This window comes from Danio aesculapii, chromosome 5, assembly GCF_903798145.1.
Source record: "Danio aesculapii chromosome 5, fDanAes4.1, whole genome shotgun sequence".
Lineage (NCBI taxonomy): Eukaryota > Metazoa > Chordata > Actinopteri > Cypriniformes > Danionidae > Danio > Danio aesculapii.
Genome location: NC_079439.1, coordinates 1,761,206 through 1,783,375, shown reverse-complemented (window position 1 = coordinate 1,783,375; position 22,170 = coordinate 1,761,206). Strand labels below are relative to the sequence as shown.

The window sequence follows — 22,170 nt, the reverse complement described above, 5'->3', positions numbered from 1 at the left end:
GTCTGATGAAACCAAGGTTGAACTTTTTGGTCATCATTTGGCACAAAAACAACACTGCACATCCCCATCACCATACTCACAGTGAAGCATGGTGGTGGCAGCATCATGCTTTTGGGTTGCTTTTCTTCAGCTGGAGATTGGGTCGTAGTCAAGGTGGAAGGAAATAAGAACAATGCTAAATACCAGTTAATGCTAGAAGAAAACCTTAAGGGTTCTGCTAGGAAGCTGAAGATGAAGAGGACTCCGTCTTTCGGCATGATAACGATCCAAAGCACACATCCAAATCAACAAAGGGATGGCTTCACTAGAAGAAAATTCAAGTTTTGGAATGGCCCAGCCAGAGCCCAGACCTGAATCCATTTTTGTGAAGAAGAATGGGCAAATATTACCAAGTCAAGATGTGACATGCTGACAGACTGAGTGCTGTAATATAATCAAAAGGTGCTTCAACAAAGTATTAAAGGTGTGCACACTTTTATTTTAGTTTTAGTTTTAGTTCCCCTGACCTAAAAGATTTTAGTTAGTTTTTTTATGCAATTGTACAGATTATAGTTTACATTAAAGTGGAAAAAGCTCTAAAATTATTAATTGTGGTTTCTTTTTTTAACAACACAGAAACCTTGGATTTTCACAGGGGTGTGTAGACTATTTATATCCACTGTATGAGCAGTACACTAATATGAAATACTTATATACTAATAACAGTTGGCTGTCGGCGCTGGAGAGCACTAAGTGGCTGCAGCATCTGTCTCTGCTGCTGAAAGCATCTGTGCTGGTGGTGAACGCAGTGGATGGAGAACAGCGGCCGGTGCTGGTGCACTGCTCTGATGGATGGGACAGAACACCACAGATCCTGGCTCTGTCCAAACTCATGCTGGACCCCTTCTACCGGACTATAGAGGTCTCTCACACACACATACACAGACACACAGAGGGCCTTATCATTCATGTGTTGCAAGTTTTAGATCAACACAACTCTAATTTTCCCGTTTTGCACCACGTTGTTTAAATAGCAAATCTATTTGCGCCACTTTGTAGACTCATGGGTGTTCTTGTCTGGAAAAGAGGTGTGTTAAGGCTCATTGTTGTCACGTTGCTATTTTGAGGAACAGAAACAGACCGCACCATTGACCAACTAAAAGCTGCTCCTAAAGTCCAGCAGAGCACATTAGTTATGAGTCTATGCAGGTTTTGGGCCATAAGAACAGGACGTGTGTTTGGATATAACTCAGTGTTTTGACCACACTTCATTATTATTGTTCATTTATTCCCTTGCTGGAGATTAGAACTGAATTCAGAAATAGTTCTGAGACAAATCTTTGAGCTTAACAAAGGAGATTAAATATGTGGGCTAATGGATGTGTTCAGTGGAGTGAGTCTCCACCGTTTCCTTACTCCACCAAAGTAAAGAGAAAGTAAAGAGGCTGAATGGAGGAGGCTCGTTCTTTATCCTCGCGCTGCAGATGCTCTGTTTAACTGTTTTCTCGCTAGTGAAGCGTTCAGTTTTTACACTTACAAAGTCCACCATGTAAATAGCAAATGCACCATGGAGCGACGCAACTGACTCTTAAAGTGAATGTGAGACGAGACTCTGATTGGTTTAATGCATGTCATGCTCAAAACACACCCAGAACTCATCTAGAGAATAAGCTCAACCCTGTTAGACCATGCGCCAGGGTGCAGAGTGTATTTTCCCATCCTTAAAATAGCAAAAGTGGATTCAGACAGGCCCTTAATGCTTTTGCGCCTTGCGCTTTAGACTTTGTGCCTAGATCGTTAAAGATGAAATCGTTAAATGAATCGTTAAATGAAAGGACTGAGCAGAACCGGATTGTGGCTTCTAACGTTTAAATCAAAGCCTTTGAAATGTGACTTTTCTATTTGACTGCATTAGAAAGCATGACTACTCTCTCTCTCTGTGTCTGTCTGCAGGGTTTTGAGGTGCTGGTGGAGACTGAATGGTTGGATTTCGGTCATAAGTTTTCAGAGCGCTGTGGTCACGGTGAGCGAGCAGACGACGTGAACGAGCGCTGTCCCGTGTTCCTGCAGTGGCTGGACTGCGTTCACCAGCTCCAGAGACAGTTCCCATGCTCATTCCAGTTCAACGAGGCCTTTCTGGTATGCTCATGATTAATCATTATGGGCTGCTGATGTGATGATTTACATTAGCTGTGTTTACTTCTAAATATATATGAACCGTACTGTAACACTGCATAAATCATCAGTGAATAAAGCAGCGTTTCCATCCAGTCAGAAACAAAAAAAGAATAAACCTCTCAGAGATGTCTGTGCAGGAGCTGAGGAAAGTGTAGTTTGCTGCACCGATGGGATTCTCCACTGTGGTGTTTGTTCTCCTCTAATAAATGAGCTGCGCCTCAGAAGACGAAACACAATGAATGCGGTGGCTTTCGGAGGTGTGAGATGGGAGTGCAGACATGCTCAAGACAGTTCTGAAGGGAATAATAATAGAAGAAGAAGAATACTGAAGCACTGTGTTGACGGACTGACCGATGGCTGAGGCCTTTTACAATCAGCACAACAACATCTCACATCTGCAACAATGGAAAGCTGGAAACATCTAAAGCTGCAAACCAACATTAATGACACAAAGTCTCTGAAACACACGGCATCTGAGAATAACTAAACCACAACACGCAGACTGATGCTATTTTTATAAATTGCAATATATATTTTTTCATTCATATATTTCTCAAAAGCATTGAGAAAGCTTTATTTTGTCTCCACAAACCATTTCCTTTTTTTTATAAATACATTTATAATGTAAAAGTAAAGACTGCAAATAAAAATCATTTATTTTGAACTTTCTTTTCATCAGAAAATCCTAAAAGTAAAATCTTTCCAGCACTGATAATTGTAAGAATCATTATTAGTGCACCAATAATAACTGATCATAATAGAACGGCAAGTTATCATATTATGATGATTTCTGAAGGATTGTGTGACTTTTAAGACTGGATTAATGATGGTGAAAATTCAGCTTTGATTCACAGAAATAAACTACATTAAAAAGTATTTTGTGATCAGATAAATGCAGCCTTGGTGAGCAAAAATGGCTTCTTTTAAAACACTCACAAATCTTACTGTTTGCTGACTTTGGACTGGTAGTGTGTAATGAGGAGGTGTGTGTTTGTTGCTGCAGGTGAAGCTGGTGCAGCACACGTACTCCTGCCTGTTCGGGACGTTCCTGTGTAACAGTGTGAAGGAGCGAGAGGAGCAGCGCGTACAGGAGAAAACCTGCTCTGTTTGGTCTCTGCTGCGGCCTGCCAATCAGTCCTTCCACAACATCCTCTACTCGCGGCGCTCAGAGATGGTACAAACACACACACACACCATCTCACTGGAGGAGTAACACAACACAACATAAACACAGCATAACATAACATATAACATACTAACTAACTAATATTTTAACACACTAACAAACTGATATACGAAGACACAAACACACTAACAATCCAACAAACACACAAACAAACACGCAAACAAACAAACTAACATACTACCAACATACTAATATAATAACACACTAACTAACAAACACAAATAAACTAGCATACTAACTAACTAACATACTAAAACTATAACAAACAAACAAACAAAAACTAACAAACAAACCTACAAACTAACATACTAACACACAAACAAACAAACAAACAAACACACAAACTAACATACTAACACACAAACAAACAAACACACAAACTAACATACTAACAAACAAACAAACACACAAACTAACATACTAACACGCAAACAAACACACTAACAAACAAACAAACTAACTAACATACTAACACACAAACACACTAACAAACAAACAAACAAACAAACTAACATACTAACACACAAACAAACAAACAAACAAACAAACAAACAAACTAACTAACTAACATACTAACACACAAACAAACAAACAAACTAACATACTAACACACAAACAAACAAACAAACTAACTAACATACTAACACACAAACAAACACACTAACAAACAAACAAACAAACAAACAAAAAAACAAACTAACACACAAACAAACACACAAACAAACAAACAAACAAACTAACATACTAACACACAAACAAACACACTTACAAACAAACAAACTAACTAACATACTAACACACAAACAAACACACTTACAAACAAACTAACTAACTAACATACTTAAAAACGAACTAATATACTAAATAATTAACATACTAACAAACAAACACTAACGATCGCCATCAGTTTTTGCTCTCATAACATGTCTCCCCCTCTGTCAGGTTTTGCGTCCTGTGTGTCACGTGAGGAATCTGTTGTTATGGAGTGCAGTGTATTTGCATAACTCCGCCCCCTCCACTCCCTCTGATGAGTCATGTGTGCCACAGACCACGCCCCCAGCCTCACCCACATACACACCTGTTAGCAGGTAAGTGAGGTGTCATGTGTGTGTGCGTGTTCCTTTCAGAAACACATTTTCTTTAGGAACCAGCTTAACATCCTAATATATCTTAACATTTTAATAATTAAATACAGTAATGAATGCATCAATGCTTTATTTAACTCATTATGCCTTAATTAATGCCTCACTTATTAAGTCATTATGCACTAAGTCACTCGTCGTGCATTAAGTCACTCGTCCTGTATGAAGTCACTCGTCGTGCATCAAGTCACTCGTCGTGTATTAAGTCACTCGTCATGTATTAAGTCACTCGTCGTGCATCAAGTCACTTATTTTGTATTAAATCACTCGTCGTGTATTAAGTCACTCGTCATGTATTAAGTCACTCGTCGTGTATTAAGTCACTCGTCGTGTATTAAGTCACTCGTCGTGCATCAAGTCACTTATTGTGTATTAAGTCACTCGTCGTGCATTAAGTCACTCGTCATGTATTAAGTCACTCGTCGTGTATTAAGTCACTCGTCGTGTATTAAGTCACTCGTCGTGCATCAAGTCACTTATTGTGTATTAAGTCACTCGTCGTGTATTAAGTCACTCGTCGTGTATGAAGTCACTCGTCGTGCATTAAGTCACTCGTCGTGCATTAAGTCACTCGTCGTGTATGAAGTCACTCGTCGTGCATTAAGTCACTTGTCGTGCATTAAGTCACTCATCCTGCATTAGCTCACTAATCTTGCATTAGGTCACTCGTTGTGCATCAAGTCACTCGTGGTGCATCACGTCACTCGTCGTGTATTAAGTCACTTGTCGTGCATTAAGTCACTCGTCCTGCATTAGGTCACTCGTGGTGCATCAAGTCACTCGTCGTGTATTAAGTCACTCTTCCTGCATTAAGTCACTCATTAAGTCACTCATCATGCATTAAGACACTCATTATGCATTAAGTCACTCATTAAGTCACTCATCATGCATTAAGACACTCATTATGCATTAAGTCACCCATTAAGTCACTCATCGTGTATTAAGTCACTCATCATGCATTAAGACACTCATTATGCATTAAGTCACTCATTAAGTCACTCATCGTGTATTAAGTCACTCATCATGCATTAAGACACTCATTATGCATTAAGTCACTCATTAAGTCACTCATCGTGTATTAAGTCACTCATCATGCATTAAGACACTCATTATGCATTAAGTCACTCATTAAGTCACTCATCGTGTATTAAGTCACTCATCATGCATTAAGACACTCATTATGCTTTAAGTCACTCATCATCCATTAAGTCACTCATTAAGTCACTCATCGTGTATTAAGTCACTCATCATGCATTAAGTCACTCATTAAGTCACTCATCGTGTATTAATTCACTCATCATGCATTAAGACACTCATTATGCATTAAGTCACTCATTAAGTCACTCATCGTGTATTAAGTCACTCATCATGCATTAAGACACTCATTATGCATTAAGTCACTCATCATCCATTAAGTCACTCATTAAGTCACTCATCGTGTATTAAGTCACTCATCATGCATTAAGTCACTCATTAAGTCACTCATCGTGTATTAATTCACTCATCATGCATTAAGTCACTCATCGTGCGTTAAGTCACTCATCATGCATTACGTCACTCATCGTGCATTAAGTCACTCATCATGCATTACGTCACTCATTAAGTCACTCATCGTGTATTAAGTCACTCATCGTGTATTAAGTCACTCATTAAGTCACTCATCGTGCATTAAGTCACTCATTAAGTCACTCATCGTGCATTAAGTCACTCATTAAGTCACTCATCGTGCATTAAGACACGCATTATATTTTAAGCCACTCTCAGTCACTCATCATGTTGTTTAGCACTCAACTATTTTCAAAGCACTTTGGCACAATTCTAGTTGCTTTAAATGTGCTTTATAAATAATAGTGAACTTAATATAATGTGAAGTATGTATATGCATGTGAAGATGTAATTGTAGTGCTGGAAAAGTTTAAAATAGATCTGGAAAGTGCTTGAAAATTGCTTCAATTACTACCTGATTACATTGTATGAAGAATGGAATGTATTTGAAATCAAACTGTGATTATGTTTGTGATTTACACACTGATGCATGTGTGTACTTTACAGGTTACCAAAGACTCGATCATTTGAAAACCTGCCCACCTCGTGTGAGAATCTGACCCCGAACCGCCGCAGCAGTGACCCCAGTGTGAAGGAGAAATGGCAGGATCATCTGCTGGCCCTGAAGATTAACAGAGAAATCACACACACATCAGCCCTGCAACACACACTCGCCTTAAACACCACAGCAGCACACTCACAAAAAACCCTTGAGCTTTCTGTGACTGACAGCCAAATAGAAAACAGAGAACAGGAAGTGACAGAAGACCTAAACAGGAAGCTGGAGCTTCTGTGCAACACATCCGTTTCACAGGATTCATCGTTAAATATGAAAAACAATGACCAAATATTTCCTGAGGACTCTACACACATAGACACTACATCAGCAGATGGATTACATCACAATAATGCTTCACAATCCAGCAGCCAGTCTTCCATGGAAAGCGATTCCAGTTCAAACCACACAACTCAGAAGGTGCGTCCCAAATCACATACATACACAATACTCAAAAGATTCTCAAAAGATTCTCAAAAGAATAGCGCATGCTTTTCTTTCATAGAGTTTTTCTCGTTTCTAGCCCAAATATCTAAAAAGATGCATTGAAGGGGAGGAGCTACTGCCAAATGGGAGGAGCTACATGCAAAGGGGAGGGGTTACCACTGTATGCAATTGGGGGAGCTAAAAGGGGAGGAGCTATTGTACACTGAGGTTGGAAAAAAAAATTGTGTTGCATTTGGGACGACACTAAACTCTACACATTTAAGTGTATAAGTGCATAATGTAGTGCATAGTTGTCAAGCTCGATTCCTGGAGGGCCACAGCTTTGCGCAGTTTTGCTCCAACTCTAATCAAACACAGCTGATCTAACTAATCAAGGTGTTCGAGACTCTTTTGAATGACTCGAATATTTGGATCAGGTGTGTTTGATTAGAGTTGAAGCAAAACTGTGCAGAGCTGCAGCCCTCCAGGAATTGAGCTTGAGACCCAGCTCAAGGTGTAGTGTATAAGAGAGCTTGAGGTGTAGTGTATAAGTTCATAGTGTATAACTTAGGGTGATGCTCCGATCAATCGGCCTGCCGATAATCACATTTTATGACTCGATCAGTCCTCGCCAATCTGGTCAACCTCATGAACCGATTGCAGGTGTTTGTTTACGCTTTTCAGCAGCTCTACAACACATGAGGAGGTAAATGATGTGTGAGGGGGGCGTGAGTGATCGCTGCAGTCACAACACAGCAGCTAAAATACATACAGATGTAGTGGAACCTCTGTTTATACAGTTTAATGGCATGACTCGCGTGAGTGATGGTCTCTTTGTTGCAGCCAATGCATATCCAGTGTTGTGAGCTGCTGTGACCTGAGCAGAGCGATCTCCCCTACGCTCTTATCCAACCGTATGAGCTCTGCGAGTCTTGTGCATATTCATAGCGGCTCTGTGACTCCTGCGAGTTAGATAAAATACCCCAGAAATCATGAAGACGAGAGTGATTTAGAAAGAGAACAGATTGCGAGAGGCACGGTGATGTTCTCATCATTACATTTGTTAGGTTAGATAAAAAGCACAGTAAAGATATCGAGTGCACATATCGAGTGCACGTCTCTCTCATCGAGCAGCTGTGAGGCTGTCCGGAGATGCGGTCACAGATGTGCTAGTTGGAGAGCAAAATATTGGAATGGTCTTGCATGTATTTAGGCCTTTTTGCATATACTATGTGTTTCTGACAATATTGCAAGTTCACTAAAAGCTGATGGAAAATGAAAACGTTAAAATTAAAATAAAACAACGTTACAACAATTCTTTAAAACTTGAACATTTAATAATATACCTTTTTGTAATGTATGTATTGCTAAACATAAATATGTATTATAGGTGTGCATTTTAACTTCAACTTATGCATCAAATATGCACAGATGTCTGCATAGTGTATAAGTGTAGTTTATCAATGCATAGTGTATAAGTGCATAGTGTATAAGTGCAGTTTATCAATGCATAGTGTATAAGTGCATAGTGTATAAGTGCATAGTGTATAAGTGCATAGTGTATAAGTGCAGTTTATCAATGCATAGTGTATAAGTGCATAGTGTATAAGTGCATAGTGTATAAGTGCATAGTGTATAAGTGCAGTTTATCAATGCATAGTGTATAAGTGCATAGTGTATAAGTGCATAGTGTATAAGTGTAGTTTATCAATGCATAGTGTATAAGTGCATAGTGTATAAGTGCATGGTGTATAAGTGTAGTTTATCAATGCATAGTGTATAAGTGCATAGTGTATAAGTGCATAGTGTATAAGTGCATAGTGTATAAGTGTAGTTTATCAATGCATAGTGTATAAGTGCATAGTGTATAAGTGCAGTTTATCAATGCATAGTGTATAAGTGCATAGTGTATAAGTGCATAGTGTATAAGTGCAGTTTATCAATGCATAGTGTATAAGTGCATAGTGTATAAGTGCATAGTGTATAAGTGTAGTTTATCAATGCATAGTGTATAAGTGCATAGTGTATAAGTGCATGGTGTATAAGTGTAGTTTATCAATGCATAGTGTATAAGTGCATAGTGTATAAGTGCATAGTGTATAAGTGCATAGTGTATAAGTGCATAGTGTATAAGTGTAGTTTATCAATGCATAGTGTATAAGTGCATGGTAAGTGCATAGTGTTTGAGTGTAGTCTGTAAATGCATAGTGTATAAGTCCATGGTGATTAAGTGCATAGTGTATAGTGTGTCATTTGGGATAACCTAGATTCTTAATGGCATCTTTTCACCTTCCCAGAATCCTCTTCACTCTGCCTCCCAGATGTTAGCAGCGGGAGACGTTTCTCCTCTGTCGGGTGTCTGCAGGCGTTCTGCAGCGTTCGATCCCCTTGAGAGGGATGGTTTGAGTGTTCACAGTGATGCGGTACAGGTGCGTCTGCAGCAGATGGAGACGGGGCACCAGCTGCAGGTGGAGACACTAAAGAAGCAGGTGCAGGAGCTCTGGAGCCGGATACATGCCAACGGAAAACTGGTGAGCAGAAAACACACCATACTCTGAGCATTATCTGCAAACACCAGTAGACTGAAATTAACCTGAACTTAAAGGGACAGCACATGTATTTTCTTTTTATTTTATAATAGGCTAGTTTTACAGTGTATAGGATTGAAGTTCAGATTAAAAATATTGGAGAGGTTTTTATTTCACCTGAAGGTTGCCAGATTAATATTTATGTTTGTAATATTTGTAGCATTTGCTAATTAAAAACCACCTGGTGTATTTATATAACTCTGAATCTGCATCTTATTCCGAAGGCTGCTTCTGTCATACATTGAGAGCCGTATAAGGCCTAGCCTATAACATCTGGCAAAAGGACTACCAATGAAAAGAAGCTTTCTGGCTAATTTGGGTACATTTACATTCTTAAGGAATGTTGATTAATGTACACTGTCCCTTTATTATGAAGAAAAAAGGTGATAAAATCAAAATCTTGCAACGTCAATGTTGTTCTTTAGTCTTTTAGTAGTCTACAGTTAGCTATTTACAGTGTTAGTGTTATTGGTGTCATCAGTTGTAAATGTGACTCTCTCTCTCTGTGTGTTTGTGTGTCAGTCGTCTCTGCCGGACGGAGACAATAACATGGAGTCTGAGTGTTTGCAGCGCAGTGGAGCCACAGATCTCTCTGAATCCAGTGCTGAAAACATCCAGCAGAAGGACACAGAGGTGAGCACCAGCTTAAAACACTGTCTAAGATACAGTGTGTACGGAAAGTATTCAGACCCCCTTAAATGGTTCACTCTTTATTATATTGCAGCCATTTGCTGAAATCACTGAAGCTCATGTTTTCCTCATGAATGTCCACACAGCAGCCCATACTGACAGAAACACACAGAACTGCTGACATTTCTGCAGATTAAAACACAAATCTGGAATATCACATGGTGCTCAGTGTTCAGAGTCTTTGCTCAGTGTTAAGCAGAAGCACCTCTTGATCTAATACAGCTGTGAGTCTTTCTGGGAAAGATGCAGCAAGTGTTTGACAGCTGGATATGGGGATCCTCTGCCATTCCTCCTTGCAGATCCTCTCCAGTTGGATGGTAAATGTGGGTGGACAGCCTTTTTAGGTCTCTCCAGAGATGCTCAACTGGGTTTAAGTCAGGGCTCTGGCTGGGCCAGTCAAGAACAGTCACGGAGTTGTTATGAAGCCACTCCTGCATTGTTTTAGCTGTGTGTTTACGGTCATCGTCTTGTTGGAAGGTAAACATTCAGCCCTGAGCACTCTGGAGAAGGTTTTCGTCCAGGATATCCCTGTACTTGGCATTCATCTTTCCCTCGACTGCAACCAGTCATGCTGTCCATGTAGCTGAAAAACACCCCCACAGCATGATACTCCCACCACCACTGTTGGGACCATATTTGACAGGTGATGAGCAGTGCCTACCGCTTAGAATTAAGGCCTAAAAGTTCTGTCTTGGTATAATCAGACCAGAGAATCTCATTTCTCACCATCTCTGAGTCCTTTAAGTGTGTTTTAGTAAACTCCATGCAGGCTTTCATGTGTCTGGCCTCTTTTCCATAAAGCCCTGACTGGTGGACTGGTGGCCAGCTCTAGAAAGGTTTCTGGTCATCCAAACGTCTTCCATTTAAGGATTATGGAGGCTGCTGTGCTCTGAGGAGCCTTAAGTGCAGCAGAAATGATTCTGTAATGATTCTCATCTGCTCTGACATGCACTGTGGGCTGTAAGCTCTTATATAGACAGCTGTGTGGCTTTCCTGATCAAGTCCAGTCAGAGTAATCAAACAGAGCTGGACTCAGATGAAGCTGTAGAAGCATCACAAGGATGATCAGGAGAAATGGAGAAACAGCATCTCAGTTAAAGATATGAGTGTCACAACTATGGGTCTGAATACTCAGGCTCATGTGATATTCCAGATTTCTGATTTAATAAATCTGCAGAAATGTCAACAGTTCTGTGTGTTTCTGTCAGTATGGGCTGCTGTGTGGACATTCATGAGGAAAACATGAGCTTCAGTCATTTTAGCAAATGGCTGCAATATAACGAAGAGAGAAACATTTAAGGGGGTCTGAATACTTTCCGTACACACTGTATACTGCATGTGAGCGCTAATTCATAAGTAACCCTCCTGTTGTCTTTAATTCTGTATGCACCGTTCCTCCTTCGGGTCAAACAGATCCCGCATTGACTAAACCTCTAAAATAAAGCAGATCAATTTAATTGCAATCCTCAAATCTGTTCCTGTCAGTGTGCAGTATTTCAGCAGTGTTCACTCAGTGGACAACACTCGCTGGACTAAAGGGGGGCTTTTATATTGACACAAGTACCTGCATTCTCCCTTTGTACGTGTCATCAGAGGGGGAAAGCCCCGCCCACTAGTGCCCATCTCTCCATCTCATTAGCATAAACAGCAGCCCTGAGTGAGAAGCAGCCGTCTGTCCATTAGCCATTAGAGTGTTTGAGCTGCTGAAGATAATGTCAGCATAGACTAAAAGGATTATAGATGTGGAGTTTTAGACGACATAGACTGACAGAAGCATCAAGCACACACTGACACTGAAGCACACATGACCAGCACTGACAACACAGCTACTCTTGTAGCTTGACACAATAGGTGTCTTTAGCTCCGCCCTCTTCTAAATACAGCACAGTCTCATTTGAATTTAAAGCGACAGTCACCAAAACGCCACAATTAGGATCAAACCCTAAAAGGGTCATTACTTCAATTCAAGTTTATGCGTTAGATAGTTTTCACAACAATTATCACTCCAAAGCAGATTTACAAACGGTGCACATTATTACTGCATTACAGTGAACATTGGAAACGTTAGCACCGAGCTTCACAAACACACAAGTCTGAGTCAAGACACACACCTTTACTTGTATGATTTATGTAAACAGCAGTAGTTCAGTTCTGCTCAGCACTGCATACAGTAGATGTGATGAATGTTTCATATATGTGTGTGTTTGCGCACAGGTGTCGCAGTGGTTCTCGGATCAGTCGTCCCGCTGTTACGGGTGCGAGAGGAGATTCTGGCAGGCGGCGCGGATGCATCGCTGCAGGTCTCAAACACACACACACACACACACACACACACACACACACAAACACACACACACACCACACACACACACACACACACACACACACACACACACACACACACACACACACACACAGATAATAGACAGATAATAGATTTCTCTTGGGCGCCATTTTTAAAAGCGAAATCGAGGCTGCGGTGGGAAGAAACCCAGATGTATCGTTGGGAGTTACATAGGAACGTTGTGTACCTGGCTGTATATCTTATCAGCGAAGAGAAAGTGACACAGATTTATCATTTCACTGCCTTCAGAGTGACTCGAAGGTCCGTTCTGAATGAATGGTGAAAATAAAAAGGGAAATCAGAGCTCATTTTCAGCTAAGTTAAGGGAAACGGCACAAGTTAGCTAGCGTTTTCTTTCCCAAACACGTTTTAGATGCTATTTATCAAACTCAAGTTAGTGAACTGATTCTTTCACTATATTAGACTTGTCACGCTACTGAATTAAAAGAAAAACCGTCAATTTCCCGTTAACATTTAAGGCACTGTTGATGGCTTTCTTAAAACAGCGCTGATTTGCCATCGTGTTCACGTGCTCAACAGAAATGCTTGTGATTGGCCGAGGTCATCAGTTAACCCTCGCTGTTTTACCGAGCACAAACACAGACGAGCTGAGCGATCTGCTTGATGAATCGACTGATCTTCACAGCTGCTTCTCGCTCGCGCTCCAGTCTCCATATATCTGAGTTTGCACTGTAAAGTATATGAACCTATCAGTTTCCAATATACTGATGGCCTGTTTCTCTGGGCTTTATTGGTGATGATGGTCAGGAATGTTGGACCATTATTGCCTTTTTAGCATAAGTAGAGGAAAGAAACCAGCCGGACAGTAATGTGGGAACTGTGGAGCGGGCCAAATCTAAATCAACATCTGGATTTTTTAGTAGGTTTAATTTTTTATTCTTGCCATAATAAAAATATATTTGTAGAGTAACCCATGTTCTAATGTCATTCACATTTTAATACACTTTAAAAGGTAAAACTGTCCGAGATATGAACAAAAGCAAGTGATGCATCAAAGTTTGATTTAAATAAATCTTGAATGGTTCTAAAAATCCTTATAATCATTAAAAATAATGTATAAAAATAATTAGTTTAAAAATCTTCAATGATATTAATGTTATGACGTATTTCCGGAAACTTCCTACTTCTTTTATCTGTCTTATTTTACGGTGGGTTTCTTTTGACCGCCCCATTTTAAAGAATATTACAACGACGAACGCGGCAAGTATGAAAGCCTCGTCCATTTCGTGAGGTGCGTGCACAGTCAGCAGAGGTGCGCGATGCAGCGCCAGGCGAAAGTATAAATCCAGCTTAAGGTGACACTCATGTCTCATCACAAAGGAACAAACAAAACTGACATTTAGCCTACTATCCTTGCACAACCCACAGTCTTATCTGTTATCTCTCTTTTTTGGTAGTACCCAATGTAAAGTTGACATTTTGGAAACCAGATCTAAATTTAGCGGGAACAGTCGGGTCTAAGTGGGCAGCAGGTGAACAAAAACTGAACATTAGGCGGGACCGGTAGGGTGCGGAATAAAACCTGGCAGGAGCAGAACTAAAAAAAATCAGTCCCAAGCAGACCTCTAGACCAGTGTTTCCCAACCCTGTTCCTGAAGGCACACCAACAGCACACATTTTCAACCTCTCCCTAATCAAACACACCTGAATCAACTCAGCAGAACATCAGAAGAGACTCCAACACCTGAAGTTAATGGGTCAGAAAAGGGAGACATCAAAATATGTACTGTTGGTGTGCCTTTAGGAACAGGGTTGGGAAACACTGCTCTAGACCAAACAAAGCAGGAAAGATGACTGATGGCGCTTACCAGAAGTTACACAAAACAGTTTATAAAGTTTTAAATATGGATGATTTTTATATAAAAACACATGGATTGACTTCAGGAAACACTTATTCAACCCTGCAGTCACATGTGGCACTTTTTATTATGCATGGATGTGCTTTATTGACTTCTTTTGGACTGCTGTATTGATGTGTGTGTGTGTGTGTGCGTGTGTCTATGTTTGTCTCTGATCCTCTTCTCTCTCTCTGTGTGCTTGTGTGTCTCTGATCCTCTTCTCTCTCTCTGTGTGTGTGTGGGTGTGTGTGTGTGTAGCGGCAGAGAGCCGGCTGAGGAGGCCTGGTGAGACTCTGCTCCTCTTTTTCTTCTCCATCTGTTTATCTGTCAATCTCTCTCAGTGTCACGTTCACATCTTTTACATCTCAACAGTTTCCTAAACTCACTTTTCTGATTCACAACAATCAACCAGAGTCCAGTCCAGTGTAAAGCCATTGTCTGGGATATCTGAACGCCAATTCATAATTAAGTGTCATTAATGATGTTCATGTAGTTTATTTATAAGATTTGCACTTCTTGTTGTGCAACGAAATATCTAATATGTGTGATCAAAATCATAATTTAGGTTACAATAAGCACTGAAAATGAAATGGTGGTGCATAATAAATAAGTGAATACATTTTATTATTATATATACACTGTAAAAAGTATGTGAATGAACAGTTTCTGTATTTAGTGATTCACAAGTGTTTATTTGTGGTTGTGAATTGCATTATGGGATGCTAATCTCTGCTATGTTCACTTCCGATGTTGAAAATTCAACTCTGCTGTTTTACAAAGTGACTTTTATTGACATTTTAGTCATTAAAAATAGTAATATCATGTATAAGAAATAATATCTAGAGAAAGAAGTGTGTGAAATAACAAAAAAAAATGTTCTGGCAGTTTATTACCAGGTTTCTGTAGCAATATAGCACTGCAGACTATTACAAATGCTCACTTATTACAACTTAAGTTGTCAGAAGTAAGATCAAAATAAAAACATGAATCAAAAATACAGAAAACTGCTCATTTATGGATATATTTTACAGTGTATAACCTTGTTATACTAGTTTAAATGAAATTCATATTTCCCATATTGTTAAAAATTATTCTCTGTACGGTTCATACTATATTTTTTTGTTCCATATACATTGTAGATGCTTTGTTGTTATTGCAATTATTTTAAAAAGTGCTGGGGAAAGATTAATCAAGATTAATCACATCCAAGATAACAGTTTGACATAATATATGTGTGTGCATTATATATATGTATTATCGCATGTGAAGCACATGTAAATTCACACAAATGGTTCCAAATACACATGTTTTCCCATGTGATCAGATGTGCATTTCACATGTGGTTTGTGTGTTTCACATGTGAAATTTCTGTAAGGGATGTATACGTGATAGAAACAACTATGCAAACCAGCTTTGTTACATAGAGATTTAAAATTCTATTAAATTTCAATCATAAACACATATATCTAAATATCAATTTCTCAAATGTATGCATGCATATTTTGCATATTTATATGTGTATATTTATAACAAACACACAGCACACACATATTGTCAAAACAAACTTTTATTTTGGATGCGATTAATCTTGCTCAGCACTAAATATGATATAATTAGTGCTGGGCAAAGAGTAATCTCATCCAAAAGAAAAGTTTGTTGTGGTTGACATATATGTGTGTGTGGGGGTGTGTGTGTTATAAATATTTATTATGTATATGTGATACACACACATAAATGCAAACAAAACTATTTTGTTACATATTTAAATCTCTATATAATTTGTATCATATACACATATCTCTAAATATAAATAACCTTTTTCTTAAAAATATGCCTGCCTGTGTGTATTTATATACAGATAATAAACATTATACACAGCACAAACATATGTCAAAACAAACTTATTTTGGATGTGATTAATTTTGCTCAGCACTAAATAATATAATATAATATAATATAATAATAACATAATATAATAATATAATATAATAAAATATAATAATATAATATAATATAATAATAATATAATAATAATATAATAATATAATAATATAATATAATAATATAATATAATAATATAATAATATCATATAATAATATAATATAATAATAATATAATATAATATAATTTAATATAATAAATATAATATAATAATAATAATAATATAATATAATAATAACATAATAATATAATAATAATATAATATAATAATATAATAATAATAATATAATAATAATATAATAATATAATATAATATAATAATATAATATAATAATAACATAATAAAATATAATATAATAATAACATAATATAATAATAATATAATATAATAAAAATATAATATAATATAATAATAATATAATAAAATATAATATAATAATAATAATATAATAAAATATAATATAATAGAATCATATAATAATATAATATAATAATAAAATATAATATAATAATAATAATATAATAAAATATAATATAATAATATCATATAATAATATAATATAATAATAATATAATAATAATAATAATATAATAATATAATATAATAATAATATAATATAATAATAATATAATATAATAATATAATATAATAATAACATAATAAAATATAATATAATAATAACATAATATAATAATATAATAATAATATAATATAATAAAAATATAATAATATAATACAATAATAATATAATAAAATATAATATAATAATAATAATATAATAAAATATAATAATAATATCATATAATAATATAATATAATAATAATATAATATAATAATAATATAATAAAATATAATATAATAATATAATATAATAATAATAATATAATAATATAATAATAATATAATATAATAATATTATAATAATATAATATAATAATATAATATAATAATAATAATATAATAATAATAATATAATATAATAATAATAATAATATAATATTATAATAATATAAAAATAATATAATAATAATAATATAATTTAATAATAATAATATAATATAATAATAATATAATAATAATATAATAAAATATAATATAATAATATATAATATAATGTAATATAATATAATAATAATATAATATAATATAATGTAATATAATATAATAATAATATAAAATAATATAATAATAATATAATATAATAATAATATAATAATATAATATAATAATAATATAATATAATAATATAATAATAATAATATAATAATATAATATAATAATAATAATATAATATAATAATAATATAATAAAATATAATATAATAATATATAATATAATGTAATATAATATAATAATATAATATAATAATAATGTAATATAATATAATAATAATATAATAATAATATAATAATATAATATAATAATATAATATGTGCTGGGAAAAGATTAATTGTGATTAATTGCATCCAAAATAAAAGTTTGTTTTAGCTGACGTGTTTATTCAGTATTTGTTAACTTTAGTTAATGAAAATACAGTTGTTTATTGTTAGTTGATGTTAACTCATGGTGCATTAATGTTAACAAGCATGAATTTGGATGTTAATAATGCACCAGTAAATGCTGAACTATGATTATTAAATGCTGTACATGTATTGTTCATAATTATCTCACGTTAGTAAATACATTAACTACTGAAATATATATTGTAAAGGATGACCAATTATTTGCACTAAAAAACAAACAAAACAAACACTCACCGTCTCTCTCTGTTTTGCAGGAATTGTGGGAACGTTTTCTGCACCAGCTGCTGTGACCAGAAGGTGGCGGTGGCGAGCCAGCAGCTCCGGGAGCCCAAACACGTGTGTCAGGTGTGTTTGTCTCACCTGCGGCCTTCACCTGTTCCTCCAGCGCTTCCTCCTGCAGACCTGGAGCTGGAGAAACCCATCACCGCCAGCTCCAACTGAGCAGAAGAAAAACTCAACACACACACTTACACACAACAACAGATCTGCAGCTGCAGGAGCAGGTTCACCAAACTCTCTTAAAGGGACAGTACACACTAAAATGAAGATTCTGTCATCATTTACTCTCGTTCAAACAAGATGAAAAACAAGACCCTTATAGTAGTTTTAAAGGGATTCCAATTAATAACTGTTCTTAAAGAGACAGTACACCCCAAAATAAAAATTCGGTCATCATTTACTCTCTTGTTTCAAACCTGAGAGTTTTCATTTCTCTGTTGAACATAAAGGAAGATATTTTCTTAAGAATGCTGGAAAATCAGACATTGACTTCCATAGTATTTAGTTTATATAAAATATTAGAACCATATAAAATAGTTTTAAAGGGATTTGAATGACTAATTTAGTTCTTAAAGAGACAGTACACCCCCAAAAAAGCTGTCATCATTTACTCACTTGTTTCAAATCTGTTTGAGTTTCTTTCTTCTGTTAAACACGGAGGAAGATATTCTGAAGAATGCTGGGGAAAAAAAACATTGACTTCCATAGTATTTTGTTTATATTAAATATTAGAACCATATAAAAATAGTTTTAAAGGGATTCAAATGACTAATTTAGTTCTTAAAGAGACAGTACACCGCAAAACAAAAATTGTCATCATTTAATCACTTGTTTCAAACCCGCTTGATTTTCTTTCTTCTGTAGAACAAAAAGCAAAACAAGATCCCCAAGACATATTTTAAGAAATTCAAAATATTAACTTAATTCTTATAGAGACAGTACACCCAAAAAAGAAAATTATAATTTTAAAATGATTCATATAAATAATTTAGTTCTTAAAGAGACAGAACACAGAAAAAAATAATAATTCTGTCATCATTTAATTCTTGTTTCAAACCTGTTTGAGTTTCTTTCTTCTGTGGAACACAAAACAAGACCTCTATAAAATGTTTTGAAAGGATTCCAGTTATTAACTTCCTTCTTAAAGAGACAGTACACCCAAAAATTACAAACCTGAGTGAGTTTCTTTCTTCTGTTGAACACGGAGGAAGATATTCTGAAGAATGCTGTGGGAAAAAATTTGACTTCCATAGTATTTAGTTTATATTAAATATTAGAACCATGTAAAATAGTTTTAAAGAGATTCAAATTACTAATTTAGTTCTTAAAGAGACAGTACACCACAAAACGAAAATTGTCATCATTAAATCACTTGTTTCACTTGTTAACCACCCCGTTTGATTTTCTTTCTTCTGTAGAACACAAAGCAAAACAAGACCTCTAAAACATTTAAGAAATTCTAAATATTAACTTCATTCTTAAAGAGACAGTACACCCAAAAAAGAAAATTATAAATAATTTTAAAATGATTAAAATAAATAACTTGGTTCTTAAAGAGACAGTACACCCAAAAATCGAAAATTCCGTCTTCATTTACTCACTTGTTCAAATCTGTGTGAGTTTCTTTCTCGTTGAACAAAGATATACCGAAGAATGTTGAAAAAAAAAAACCATTGACTTCCATAGTATGTTTTTATATGAACTATTAGAACAATATAAAGAATTGTTTTAAAGGGATGTGAATGACTAATTTTGTTCTTAAAGAGACAGTACACCCCCCCCCCTCCCAAAAGTGAAAATTCTGTCCTCATTTACTCTCTTGTACAAACCTGAGTGTGTTTCTTTCCTTTGTTTAATGCAAAGGAAAACGAGACCCCTATAAAGTAAGTTTAAAAGGATTCAAATTAATAACTTCTTTCTTAAAGTGACAGTACACCCAAAAATGTCAATTCTGTCATCATTTACTCACTTGATCGAACCTGTTTGAGTCTCTTTCTCCTGCTGAACACAAAGGCAGATATACTTCACCATTATGCACCTATGCTTATTTTCTTAGAGACAGTTCAACCTAAAAAAATATAGATTAATAAATTCTAATTTACCTGCACTCAAGTGGTTCTAAATTATAATCCTCTGAATTTATTAAACATACTATGATTTAAAGAGACAGTTCACCCAAAAATAAAATGTCCTCATTTACTGGAAGATATACTGAAATATTTTGGAAAAAGCAGCCATTGCCTTCCACAGTAGGAACACAAACTAAATATTATGGATGCCTGTTTTTCCAGCATTCTTCAGAATATCTTCCTTTGTGTTCAACAGAAGAAAGAAACTCATACCAGTTTGAACAAGTGAGTAAATGATGACAGGATTGACATTTTTGGGTGTACTGTTCCTTTAAGGCAAGTTGTTATTCTATTACATTAAAATAAAAAGATCCGAATATATATTTAGAATTTTGTTAATTTTTTTAACTTTTAAAAGGATATTCAGAAATATTTAAAGATTTTTATATTATATTTACACACATATATACATATACCTATACCTATATATACATATACCTATACCTATATATATATATATATATATATATATATATATATATATATATATATATATATATATATATATATATATATATATATATATATATATATACATATATAAATATAAACTTGAACCCTATAACGAATCTCTATAAAGAGATTCAAATGTTTAAGCTTGTTCTTAAAGAGACAGTACACCCAAAAATGAAAATTCTGTCATTAATTATTCCACAGGTGTTAAACTCAGTTCCTGGAGGGCCGCAGCTCTGCACAGTCACAGCCTGATCAAACTAATTGAGTCCTTCAGGCTTGTTTGAAACCTACAGGTAAGTTTGTTAAAGCAGGGTTGGAGCTAAACTGTGCAGGGCTGTGGCCGTCCAGGAACTAAGTTTGACACCCCTGATTTATTCAGTTGTTCAAACCTCTTTCTTCTATTAAACACAAATTTACTGAACAGATTTACTGAAAAATGCTGGAAACTACAGCCATTGACTTCCATAGTGTTTTGTTTTTCCTACTATGGAAGTCTAGTCTAGTCAAAATGTCTAGTTTTTCCCAACAGAGGAAAGAAATTCATAGAAGTTTTGAGTGTGAGAAAATGATGAGGATTTTATTTTTTTCCTGCACGGTCCCTTTCAGATTATTAGCATAGTTGTATAATGGTTCCTTGTCAGATATGATTTTAAACACACTCCCCCATAGACATTCCAAGAAATGCATAATTATGACTTAAACACAATGCTTGAATATCGTATTTTTCTGATTGCATAGCATTATTTGTAATAATATTATGAATTATTGTTAGTGTTAGTTGTTATGCTTAATATTTAAAATCACTCTATTAATGTATTAATCATCTTTGATTATTTAAAGGGGCAGTTCACCCAAAAATTAACATTTATTTACTGTTTACTCTTTCAAAAAGTTTTGTTTTTTCTGTTGAACACAAAAGAAGACACTTTGAAGAATGTTGCTATCGACTTCCATAGTAGGACAAAAACTAAATACTATGGAAGTCAATGGCTGTATTTTCTAGCATTCTTCAGTAAACAATCATTAGTGTTCAACAGAAGAACAAATGAAGATGGAACTTTCAATTTTTGGTGAACCGTCCCTTTAAGACAAGTTGTAGTTTATTTTATTGTAAATGTTTTAAAATGAATATATATATTCATATATATTTTTTTACTTTTAAACTTTAAAAGGTTAATCACAAATATATTTTGTGCGAAATGATTAGAAATGATAGAAGAAATGTTTTAAATGGGTTCAGATTATTAACTTTGTTCTTAAAGGGACAGTACACCCAAAAATTAAAATTCTGTCATCATTGACTTATGAGTTTATTTCTTTTATCATTTAGTTTAAACACAAAATTA

General features: G+C 35.1%; 1 protein-coding gene across 1 annotated transcript in view; it reads left to right on the top strand.

The window, feature by feature from the left end:
• Positions 1-20,777, top strand: part of LOC130228772 (myotubularin-related protein 3-like) — a 45,865-nt gene extending 25,088 nt beyond the window's left edge. The window contains exons 13-21 of the mRNA XM_056457212.1: positions 706-901; positions 1,933-2,118; positions 3,161-3,331; positions 4,286-4,431; positions 6,538-7,006; positions 9,310-9,543; positions 10,123-10,233; positions 12,505-12,590; positions 18,215-20,777. Coding sequence (XP_056313187.1) covers positions 706-901; positions 1,933-2,118; positions 3,161-3,331; positions 4,286-4,431; positions 6,538-7,006; positions 9,310-9,543; positions 10,123-10,233; positions 12,505-12,590; positions 18,215-18,401 — 1,786 coding nt within the window. The 3' untranslated portion in view covers positions 18,402-20,777. The remainder of the gene's footprint in view (positions 1-705; positions 902-1,932; positions 2,119-3,160; positions 3,332-4,285; positions 4,432-6,537; positions 7,007-9,309; positions 9,544-10,122; positions 10,234-12,504; positions 12,591-18,214) is intronic.
• Positions 20,778-22,170: the final 1,393 nt, after the last annotated feature.